The following is a 12,316-nucleotide window of genomic DNA, read 5'->3' on the forward strand; positions in this document are numbered from 1 at the left end:
GAAAATTTTAGAGATTATGATAAAATAAGATGTGTATTTAAATAATTTTACTTAAATCTTAAAAAATAGGCCAAAAAGTATTGGTAATGGGCCTATTTTATTTATTAGATTTGGGGAGTAAATATGAAAAGTCATGTGTCTAAATTAAGTAAAATTATCTAAATACACAACTTATTTTATCATATTTTTAAAGATTTTCTACTATTTAAAGAAAATTATAAAAATTCCTACTCTTTCCTATTATCGAATACATCACTTTACGCGATGTATCGGTCGGATACATAACTTTACGTGATGTATCAGGATGCACGTGAATCGTGATATATCAGAACGTTGAGTGATGTATTTGAAATCGTGACGCGATGTATCGGGGCGTTGAGGAATGTATCAGAAATTGAGACTCGATTATCGGAACGTTTTGAAATGTATCCGGATTCCACCAAATTTTAAAAAAAAATTAATTTAAAAAAAAATAGGAATATAAAGTAATTAACTGTTAATACTGTGAGATTTGTGTAATCTCTAATCAGGTGGATATTGTTGCAAAAGTTTAAAAATATTGTAACGGACGAAGATTGGTGTATATAAACTATTCTCGATATTTTGTTATTTTGTACTACATGAAGAAGGATATTTGAGAGACGTGAGATATCAGAATTTCATGCACAAATGTCTAAAATTCAATCTTATCTGAAGTTAAGCATTGGCAGATTAAACTGCAGACTCACACTCCTAAAGTTGATCAAGCAGATAAACTTACAAAAATTTAAAAATTTCAGCTATAACTTGAATAAGGATTTTGAAATCGACTATCTATGCACAACACCCATTTGAAACATAGTTAATTTCTAAAAGTACTTAAAATTTAACTAATATTGACAAACTTCAAACTTAAATCCTCCTTCTTTGCAACTTCATGCAAATACTTTATATTTTCATATAAAGATTTTTTAATGTACCTAGATAAAATAATTATACAACATCCAAAAAATCAAACTTGAAAAGTTGATCTAATTGTTTGAATTTAAAAGTTAGAAAATTTAATTAGATTCATGATTTCAATTACAACCCCTATGTTTGAAGTTGATTCAGAGACGATTAAGATTTTAAAAGCTTTGTAATTTTTTGTCATACTTCAAATTAATAAGAATCATAAAAAATGGTTATTTGCGCATTTTCTCTAGTTAAGCTTTACCTATCGAACTCATTTATTTGAAACATTGTATGTATTTAAAATTTATTAATATGGTGTGGTTAGCATGAGAGTAAAGTAATAATTCTAGTTAGCAATAAAGTCCATTGGCTTATAATTTTAAAAATGAACTCAATACCAACTCAAATTGAACTGGCATTCATTATAATATAGTTACATTTAATCAGTCAAATTATGTATTGAGATGGATCACAACTCCCTAAATTCGACTGCTAATTTCAATGTTGTTGACATTATTTGTAGAACTAAATTAAAAATTGGGAGCAAGACAGCTAATATTATTATTATCATATCTTTTTTCTATATAATTCCACCTTTTTAAATATTTAATCATTCAAAACGAAAATTTCTTTGGTGATCAATTTTTGAGATGGAAAATATTTTGTTATAGAAGTGTTCAATTGATTAAAATAAAAAAATATTGCAAAACTAAAGAAAGTTACCAAATTTGAAGGATACTTTAAGTGCTAGTTTAAACACAAAACTTGTCATTTGGAATTTTGGATTCGTTCGTAGATAGTGTTTTTAGATATTTCTAAAATTCTTTTTTTGATTGAAATTCGGTGTTCGGATCTTGCATTGGAGCCCCGATTAAATTTAAAGCGCACATTATAGGACCGTTGCATAATCCCACCACTACAGCACAACCCATGACTCAAGATAAATAATAAAAAAAGGCATATGTTAGAATATATGGTAATATATTCTGACAGATTTGTAACAAATTGTATATATTTAAATATACACCAAATAAAAGCGTCTAATACAAGAAAACTAACTATCTATATATGAAAATTAAATATATACAATTTGTTACAAATCTGTCAAAATATATTACCATATATTCTAACGGTGTAAAAGAATATGAAGAGTTTGTGAAAATTTGATTAATGTGAAATAAAAAAAGATTTCAATCATCTCAAGATTATTTTACTTTACTTTTTTTTTTGTTATTTCCTTCTTTGGGTTAGCAAAAATGAATTATTGAATGTAAACGTACATGTGATAAATAGCAAAGACGGGCAAGAAAGTATTTTGCTAAATTTATACAAAAAAAAGTTATCAGAGAAAAAGGCAGAAAAAACATTGTCATCACTAAAAATGGAAAACAAAATATTTTCCTCCACAGAATTAAATGCCATGTGCTTCTCTCTGCCAGCAAAGGAAGCTTCTTTTATCTTAATTCAAGATAATTAAATTAATAGCAACAACATAATTTATTGGAAATATTATGGGGTTAAATAAACATATACTAGTTAATTAGCTAACATATCTATAGTTTGAATTAATTATGACTTGTGGCAAACATCTAGCTGTAATTAAAGTTTAAGTTTTGTATAATTCGCGCGATTATACAGTTGAGTTTTATATAATTCGTGCGATTTATACAAACGACGTGCGTGAATCGAATTGTATAACGAAATATACAAACACTACAAATTGTATAGATAATTATACAAACGTTGTGCATGAATTATATAGTGAAATATACAAACGTTATACAAAAACTGCGAATTGTATAGTGAATTATACAAACGTATATAAATGTTGGGCAAATTTTTCAAACGCTGCTATAACTATAGCTACGAATTGTAATTAGCAAATTATGTCTATGGAGCATAATTAAGATATTTTTGAGTGGCTATATGTGAAGATTCCCCTAATATATTTAATAATGAGTTTTCATAAGTGGAATCTGAAAAGAAAAAAAATGGACATACACAGAGTCACAAACTATATTTTCCTACTTTTGCGAGGTAGAAATGTTATTCCTATTAAACATTTGGTTTAAAAAAAATATTTTCAAAAGAATTTTGAGAAAAATATGAGTAAGAAACTAAGATGAATTCAAGATAATTAAATTCAACAATAAAAAAGAGAAGAACTTAGGTTAGCATACTGTATAATACAAAAGAATAGCCTGAATAATTATTTTTTTGTATATTTCGTGTAAAAAAAATCTTGAAAGTAATATAATTCCAATCCAATGAGTCCAAAATGAATTGTCCAATCATCAAGAATTATATTGTTGTCTAGGGTTGTACTTGTAGCAATTTCAAATGTTAGTGATTTTATTGTTATTGTTAGGAATTAGTCGTTTAATTTTGACGTTGTAAGAACAAATTTGTTGATTCCATACCTTAAAAAGATAAAAAACGAACAAGACATTTGTAATTTCATATTAAACACCAAGAATCCTAGAAAATGAAGAAACTTTTAGTGTGTTAATTGGTACGAAAGCAAAATATTTTCCAAGTGAGAAACTCATTTATGTTTTTAGTATTTAGTAATTTTAAAAAATATTATCGTAACAGTATTTATATGTAATGTAGCAAAATATCACAAGCTTGAGATGGGTGTTCAAGGTTAGCGGGGTTGGGAGTTGGGGGCATTGGACGGATGAGGAGGAGACAACAAACTTAAATGTCACTTATGAAACTTGTTTTTCATACTTCTATTAAGAAAATTATTCTCTCATTTTTTTAAAAACTTATTTTTTAAAAAAGTTTAACCAACTAAACATGAAAAAAAAATTAAAAACATAATAAAAACACCCTTAGATTTAAATTCGTAAAGTAAGAAGACAACAATAACAACAACATATACATAGTGAAATTCATAAGTAAAGTGTAGACAAACCTTATCCCTACCTCGTAAAAATAAAGAGTGTTCTAGTAGACCCTCAACTTAAATAAAGCCGACCAAACAATTGAAAAAGAGATGCAGATACAGAAACAATAACAATAACATATTAATACGAAATAGAGAGTATTGCACGACAAACAACAGAAAGGACAATAACAAAAATAAAATAATATAACAATCAAAGCACACTAAAAATTCAATGAAACTTAAAATCGAAGATCAAGAATCTTGTTAATGCTTTTGCTATCCCGCAAGCAAGCAAGTAACTAGCTAGCATTCTATCTTAATTTGTGATCTTCAAACATACATATCGAAGATATTGTTCTCAGTAAGATCTAAATGCACTACGTCATATTTAATAACTTCTCATATTTCTGTGACATATCTCTACCTCTCTCGACACTTGTCATTGCAAACTACTCACAACTTCTTACTGAGGCATTTAAACTTTCCTCTAATTTTCTTTCCTAATTTATCTTTTCTTTATCTTGCGCAGTTAACAAGCGATATAAGGATAATGACCTTTAATTTGGAATTTAATGTAGACAGAGGTTTCTTTGCTGTGAGACCAATGATCTAATCAATGATTTTTTTAAACCCTATAATTAATTAAATAATATTATATAAATTGCGACGAAACAAAACATAAAAGAAAATATAATATAACCACAAAAAGGAAACATAGGTATATATTGGAACTTACTGTTGAGGGCGACAAATCAGTGTTCCAACTTCCAAGTGCTGAGCAGCTGAAGTGAACAGTGGGAAACTTCCCCTTAACCCCCCACCCCCACGCCACCCCACCGCACCCCAAACAAGCAAGAAGAAAAAGAGACAAAAAATGAAAAAAGGCAGAATATTTTATAAAAAAGTAGGAGAGGAAAAGGAAAAAGTGAATAAGTAAATAAAGATTACCAGCTTTTTCATTATTCACCAAAAATAAAACAATTTAAAAACCAAAAAAGCCAACTTTCCTTTTTGTTTTTTTTTTACCGTCTTTTTGGTTTCATCTTTCTTGTTCTGTCTGCTTTGCCTATCTATCCATTGGAACATTTCAATTCACTTTGTAGAACAAGTAAACAAAGTAAACCATCCCACTTCTACTACCCCCCCCCCCCCTTCAAGCACTCTCCTTTTGGCTTCTGCTTTGTCTTTTCAATTGTCCATAACTTGTTCTGCAAAAACTGCTAACCCTTTTTCTGGTTTCTTGAACAGTCTCCGAATCTCAAGTCTTTTTTGTTTTTTAATGAAAATTGAGTGCTTTCTTGATTCTCTTTCCAAATGGGGTTCTTTGTTTTTAGTTTTTGAACAGTCACAGAATCTCTAGCTTCACTTACACGATTTTGATTCTTTAGGGATTTGGTTTCTTGTTTTCATATAAAATGGGGTTCTTGCTTTTTAGTTTTTGAACTGTTCTGATTCTTTAGGTATTTGGGTTTTGAGTAATTGTGAGAAATGCAATCAGAGAGCTCAGAACAGGTGAGATCGGTTGTGGCAGCAGCTGATACAAGAGGGAAGCATCGGATATCTGCTGAATTGAAAAGACTTGAGCAAGAAACTCGTTTTTTAGAGGTTTTTCTGATGTCTCTTATTGACTTTTTGGCTTTGTACCTTAGTAATTTTGACTTTTTTTTTCTGATTAGCTGAATATGGTGGTTGTTAATTTGCTATCTATGAGGAAAAGTTTGAATTTTTCTTGGAGAGGGGGGGGGGGGGGTTGGTTCTTGTTTTGTATTGGTACATAGTGCTGATGGAAGTAATGAATGATGTTGTAAAAAGGGAGTTATTGTTCTATGTGCCTGGTAATTTGTGAAATAGGTTGACCATCAACTGCAAAAAATGAGAGCTTTTCTTTACTTCAATTCTGAAAAGAGGGGCTTTTTCACATTTTTGGTTGAATTAATGTGTTAATGAGCTATTTCATCTTGTAGCACGCGCCTGCTTAGTGTGGTCTACTTCTGTATGTGGTTTGCGAGCTATTGCTTACCGTGTGTGCAACCAGAGGATAGTGACTGCGGGTTCCCTTGTCATAAAAAAATGAGCTACTTCATGTTTCGTATCTGATTAAAGTTCTTGATTTATGGAAGCCTAAGGGTGTATGTCCCCTTTTGTTTCATCTTAGATGTAGTAGGGGGAAATTCTTTGAGTTTTGAAGCTAAATCTTAATGTTTTTGAGAGTTGAATAATAATTATTTGAGTATGATTTGGACTTGGCATGGAGGACTGCTGAGAGATTTTGAAACTTGTTGAAAATAGGACATATAGGGCTCACTGATGTTCCCTTGGAGCCCTGTATTGAACTTCAACCATGAATTCTGGCCGTCTTTAAGGTTTAGTTCTTCTTCATTCATATTTAGATGCTTGAGTCCACAGGTCAGTTGTTTTAGTTTTTGAAAGTTGGTTCAGAGTTTGCTTATTATCTATATATACCTTTGTTCTAAAAAACTGTCGCACTGAATGCAAAGTATTACATGCTATTAATTGAAATGCCTTTCTATTTGTGTTGCTTAAAAGATTTTGAAGGTATATAAAAAAAGACTGTGATATAGTATCTTGTTGATATATTATCTGATGAGGCATTAACAGGTATCCTCTTTCTCTAAACATCTGAAATCAGAAAGAACATAGTGAACATTGTTTTTCTCCATTAAGGAGCTGGTTAGTTGAACATAGGAAGTCCTTACTTATTTGATGTTGGAGTGGGAGCAAGAAAGAGCCGGAAGAGAAGAGAGGGGGGATACAAGGGGAAATAAAAAATATGTAGTATGAAAAGTATCATTGGACCACAAAGCGATCAAAGTAATTGAACTAGAGTTGCTTCACTGCCAGCGAACAAAATAAACTGTTCTGTTATTTTGGCTTTTCCTGATTGTGAATTTTGTTGTTCATTATGGGAGCAGTGTCGGACCTAGGATTTTCTCTAAGGGGTGTCAAAATATAAAGGAGTAAACCCTCGAAGAAGTCAAGGGGAGTCAATATGTAGTATATATACATAAAAAGAATTTTTTACCTAGCTACACAGTGTAATCTTCTTCTTGGTCAGCCTTGGAATACATGTGGCTCTGCCACTGATGGGGAGGAGATTCTGAAATTGTAAATGTAAATATTTGAAGAGTTTATGTTGGTTGAGAGTCTCTAGCTGTGAGGATTTCTAAAGCAGACAAATTTTCATGGTTGTTGGATTATATGGAAGGAGACAAATATAAGAATCTTCTCTGACTGTGCAATGAGAATCTTTGTTTTTTTGACTTGCTTCTTGGCATTAGTTCTTAGCTTCACTCCCTTTTATCATTTCATTATCTCTGAGAAAAGGGCTAGAATATTGTACTCCTTTAGGCTTCATCCCTTTTTATATGGAAGTACTTGATTGAGTCATTGAACTCTGCAAATAAGATGCTAATTTTTGACTTACAAATGTATTAGTGCTTCTGGATAAAATATTAAAATAATAGTTTAAAAGCTAGTTTAATAGGAAAAACATTACATCAAAGTTTAAAATTTGAACCACTTCATCAATTTGCAAATTCTTGAAAATTGTGAAAGCTGTATAGAAATGGAATGGTGTCAAACATGATTAGACGTCATAAAAATTAGCAAGTATAGAGTAATAGTTTGAATTTAAATGTCTCTAATGTTTAAAATTTTGTTCGTAGAGAGATCAATTATCACTCAAAATAGCATTTTGATGTGCATTCAGATATATTGACTCTGGATCTTTTTCTCCTAAGGAAATCTTTTTTCTTTATAAATTGATCCAATCTTATCAAATTGCTGCATGAGTCAAATGATTATTCATGGATCCCACGAAAAGCAACTTGACTTGTGATAGCGGGGGGTGAAATTAGTAATCCACTATCAGGAAAACTGTATTCAGTTAAACTTATAAAAAGAGTTATTCAGTTAAAGGCATGGAATATACAATGCACTAAGATGTCAGCATAGGAAAAAAGGTCAGATGATTTCTTTACATCTCTTTAAGCACTGTTGGGGGTATAGGTATCCAATATTTGTACCAGTAGGGGGGTGCAGGTATCTGGTGTTGAGGTGCATGCAATCTGTCCAGGATACCACCATTATCCACAAAAATAAATGTGAACTTATGCGGATCCTTTTGTGAGCTAAAAGATGTTACCTTTATGAATATATGACATAGCCTTGGTGCATAGTTGCTTAAGTTGCCTTTACGTCCCTGTGATCTTAGTCATTGAACTGGGGAAATAGAACATATCGATACTCTCGAGAGAAACACAGCAGCTCTTGCTCATTTGGTTTGTATTCTAAAATGTTTTATCCCCTTAGCGAGAAGGTCTATTGGTTAGAGTTACTTCAAAGGACTTCGACCAGTTCAAATATTCCTGTTTATGCAAAGCAACCTGGGAAAGTTCTTACAATAACCTTCATGGAAAGGAGTTTCTAGGAGAGAGAAGGATGTCTTGTCCTTGCTGCAAAAGTTCAGATAACACTCTTAATAAGTGAAGCCACAAAATAATGGCTACTGAAAGTCTTTGCCTGAATGAATTATGGATCCTCTTCGTGAAAACTCATTATTAATATCAAACAAAAGAAGCACATATATACAATATTTGCAATTTCTCTGCATATGCATGTGATTCTTCAAAAAATGTTTTTTCCCATGGTTCTGCTTACTCACATATCTGTGAAAAGGAAGCTCATATACAATAATCAGTCATATATACAGCTAAATGTATCACATAATAGAGAACTATAAATGGCATGAACTTTGTGCAACCGCCAGGCTGTGCTTTAGTATCTCCAATGCGGTTTATAAATAATAGAAATACTTTTAACTGTTCACTGTCCAGTATTGACCAACTTAATTGAGCTAATACTTGGTGATAACGTGTCCAGCCTGTATAAACTATAGGCTAAGACTTTTGGGAGACTTAACCTGTGTTGTATCGTATTTATACATTTGAGACTAACGTGGTGTAACATTACATGCGCTTGAATTATTAAAAGAAGATATGTGCTACGGATGCGATCAGGGTTACGATTTGAATTGTAGTCATTACAGCTTCTTTTCGTCTTCTATATTGTAGCAAAGTTCTTATGGTCTCAAATCCTGGAACATATTTTAGTTGCACAAAGTCCAACAGAATACTGTGAATATGAACCTTATATATTAATGGAATGTCCTTTGGCTCCTTTTGATGTTGTTTTTCTTTTCCCCACGGCCTTCCTTCTTTGAGTTAGTTTTCAAATGTAATTGGACTTTGTTGTTCTTCTGTTCAGTATGATCCACAGTTAGCCCTTAGTTGACAGCTGCTGTGCTTTTCGTTATTTGCAAACTTATCTTCCACATATTGTGCCATATCTGGTGGCATTGTCTCAATCTTCTTCACAAGGGCTTAAGGCTTGCTGTGGTTGATCACAGTTGTTTTTCATGTGCCAACATCAGAGATGATGCAGTATCTATTTCTTGTTGATTGTTACTTGTTTTATTTTATTTTTAATAACTAACAAATCCATGGGCTAGTGGCCTACAGTTCAAAACTTTGTGGATAATGGATCCACTCATTTACCATTCTCTACTCAAGTACCAGTCTTTTGTTTGTGGTAGGGATCTAACCCCGGAGGTACACCTAACCCACAAATTGCCGCTCTTGCCACTGACCAAATCCTTTGGGCAAATTGTTACGTGTTTATTGAGCCTTCTTCTGTAGTTTACTGACAACACATACTACAAATTTGCTGATGATGTAACATGTGCAGGAAGAACTTGAATTGCTTGACAAAATGGAAAAGGCATCAGCTGCTTGCAAGGAGTAAGTATGAACATAATATATTTAACTTGATACCTGTAAAGCCTTGAGACTATAGATCATCCCATCCCTTCTCTGGGTATCACCGGAGTGCAGGTGGTGGGCAGGAACTGATCGTGCAGACGCCGAGCCCCCTTTTTGTAGCATGACCTGCACAAAAGCATTAGGTAGATTACTTACATTCTGTTCAGTGCATGTTATGGTTATCTGACTTGATTCATTTACATGGGCTTAGGATGCTAAGTAATGTGGAAACAAGACCAGATCCACTACTACCACTGTAAGAATTTCTCTTGCTTTATTGTAGCGTCACATGAGTGTTGTATTTTGCTAATTTTATGATATTTTCTCCATCAGAACACATGGTCCAACAAATCCTTCGTGGGATCGATGGTTTGAAGGAGCACAAGACGCATCAGGTTGCAGATGCTGGATATTGTGAATTTGTGACAACTCTTGGCTGATTATTTTGGAAGTTTCACTGATTGGAGAGGAAGTTGAAGTTGGTATTCACAGTTTGTTGCCTAATACAGTAGTCTTATGTGCAGAAAATGACATTTTTTCTTTATATCCCTTAAGAGTTGAAATTCAAGATTCTAATTTTATTGCTAGGTCAGCTGGCATTGTGCAGATGACATTTTCTATTGTAACATCATAATGACAAGTATTTGCTTGTGGTTAGAAATGATTCATAATAACTATCAGTTGCTAAACCTTCAACCAAGAACATACATGAGTTTAATTTTAACGTAACAACGAGGATGATTCATATGGTAGACTCCAATCTATTTGGGACTGAGACATAGTTATTTGATTTGAAGCTTAGACGCAATTGTGCTTAGAGTTTCAATTTTAAAATTTATAGTTATTTGATTTGAAGCTTAGACGCAATTGTGCTTAGAGTTTCAATTTTAAAATTTATGGTTAAACGACGTGCATATTTTTAGTAATATGATACTTATTTTAAGACATATGATACTTATTTTAAGATGCACACCAAATCCACTTTTAACCAACCCATATAAACCACCCCGTTCCCCTCTGTATCTTCGATTCCCCTAAAATCAGAAATGGCAACTGGTTCTTCTCGTCCTCCACCGAAAACCTACGATCTCGAAATCACCATCGTCTCCGCCAAGCATCTGAAAAATGTCAATTGGCGTCACGGTGATCTAAAGCCCTATGTTATCTTTTGGGTCGACCCGGATCAACGTCGCGCCACCCAAGCTGATGATTCCGGCAATACCCGACCCGTTTGGAACGAGCGATTCCTCCTCCATCTTCCCCAATCTCAATCTCCTCACGATTCCGTTCTGACTCTCGAGATCTTCCATTCAAAACCTTCAGAAACTCCCAAACCTTTAGTCGGTACACTTAGGGTTTCATTGAAGGAACTTGTTAACGTGGACGATTACAACAAAATCAGAACTTTTGAGCTCCGGCGACCCTCCGGTCGTCCTCATGGTAAGATCCGACTCAAGCTTGCTATTCGCGAATCTCCAACCCAAGATTACCAAATACCCCCTCCTTCTAGCTATTATTACTCTACAGCCCCTCCTCCTCCGCCTTCCTATAGAACATTTCCTTCTTCCCCATACACCTCACACCCTCCTCCTCCGCCTCCTGTAGTGGCACCGCCGCCACCTGCTTCTCCATCACCACCGCCTCCTCCTCCGGCACAGTCTTATCCATACGGAGGATACACTGATCCGTATTCTAGTTACTACCCGGGTTACTACTCTCAGCCTCCCCCTCCTCCGCGACCATTTGTAGAGCGGCAATCTAGCTATGGCAGTTTGGGTTCAAGGCCAAGCGCCCCTGTTGATTATTATCCTCCTTATGATCACAAGCGTAGTGGAAAGATGGGGATGGGAGTTGGAGTGGGCACCGGATTGGCGGTTGGAGCAGTGGCTGGTACACTCGGAGGAATGACATTAGGAGAAGGATTGAAGTACGAAGAAGGGAAGATTGCAGGGAGAGTTGAAAACAACATAGCATCCAGGGATGATTACAGCAATTACAGTGTTGAATATTGATGCTGATGTTTCTTACTGGATCAAGTTCTACACTAAAATGGGTAATCAATCTTGTGTTGTTTTTAATGTTTGAAGGTGTATTTTGTATATAAAGCTCGTTCATTTTCAAAGAATTCCTCCTCTTAATGATATGATGAATTATGTTAATTCAGCTGTTTTAGAGTTTTTTTTTATGATGGATTCTGCTGTTACATATATATGTATTTCTACTATTTGAGAATGGTTGTTACCTGTTGTTTTATAATGTGTTGTGTTATGTTGAATTGTGTTGTGGTGTTTTGATAAATATAGCTAGCCTTGAATATTTGGCATAACCTTATAATAAACTAATCTAACTGACTAACTATGTTTCAAAAACAAATTAAGTTCACCAATAGCTGAAACATAAACTTTAACATGTTACTTGATCGTTGTAGTATCTGAGTTTTTATCATTTAAAAGGCAGTGTTTTCAACAAAAAGGAAGTAAGTAGGGAAAAGAAATTGCATGGAATTAACTGTATGTAATATGGCAGAATAAAACATGAATATTGCTGAAGTGAAAAAAGGAAACTAGAAATCATAATCATAGCATGAAAGGAATCAAAGGATTGAAGTAAAAAAGGCAACTAAGAATCATAATCATAGCATGGAGGGAAT

The 12,316-nt window shown here is 33.5% G+C and overlaps 2 protein-coding genes across 3 annotated transcripts; both read left to right on the forward strand.

Moving 5' to 3' along the window:
* The first annotated feature begins 4,757 nt into the window (after positions 1 to 4,757).
* LOC129883061 (guanine nucleotide-binding protein subunit gamma 1) lies at positions 4,758 to 10,355 on the forward strand. 2 transcript variants are annotated; one of them, XM_055957611.1, is made up of 5 exons: positions 4,758 to 5,431; positions 9,593 to 9,645; positions 9,739 to 9,809; positions 9,878 to 9,922; positions 10,000 to 10,040. In XM_055957611.1, the coding sequence occupies exons 1-4, from the start codon at positions 5,315 to 5,317 to the stop codon at positions 9,883 to 9,885; spliced, it is 249 nt and encodes an 82-aa protein (XP_055813586.1). In that variant the 5' UTR covers positions 4,758 to 5,314; the 3' UTR covers positions 9,886 to 9,922; positions 10,000 to 10,040. The 2 variants fall into 2 exon arrangements, with proteins under 2 accessions (XP_055813586.1, XP_055813585.1); XM_055957610.1 differs by lacking the exon at positions 9,739 to 9,809 and having other exon boundaries at positions 4,775 to 4,943; positions 5,287 to 5,431; positions 10,000 to 10,355.
* A 270-nt stretch (positions 10,356 to 10,625) lies between these two features.
* On the forward strand, positions 10,626 to 11,825 carry LOC129883062 (leucine-rich repeat extensin-like protein 6). Its single transcript, XM_055957612.1, has one exon. The coding sequence runs from the start codon at positions 10,713 to 10,715 to the stop codon at positions 11,676 to 11,678; it is 966 nt and encodes a 321-aa protein (XP_055813587.1). The 5' UTR covers positions 10,626 to 10,712; the 3' UTR covers positions 11,679 to 11,825.
* The last annotated feature ends 491 nt before the right edge of the window (positions 11,826 to 12,316 follow it).

Source organism: Solanum dulcamara, chromosome 3 (genome assembly GCF_947179165.1).
Source record: "Solanum dulcamara chromosome 3, daSolDulc1.2, whole genome shotgun sequence".
Taxonomy (NCBI): domain Eukaryota; kingdom Viridiplantae; phylum Streptophyta; class Magnoliopsida; order Solanales; family Solanaceae; genus Solanum; species Solanum dulcamara.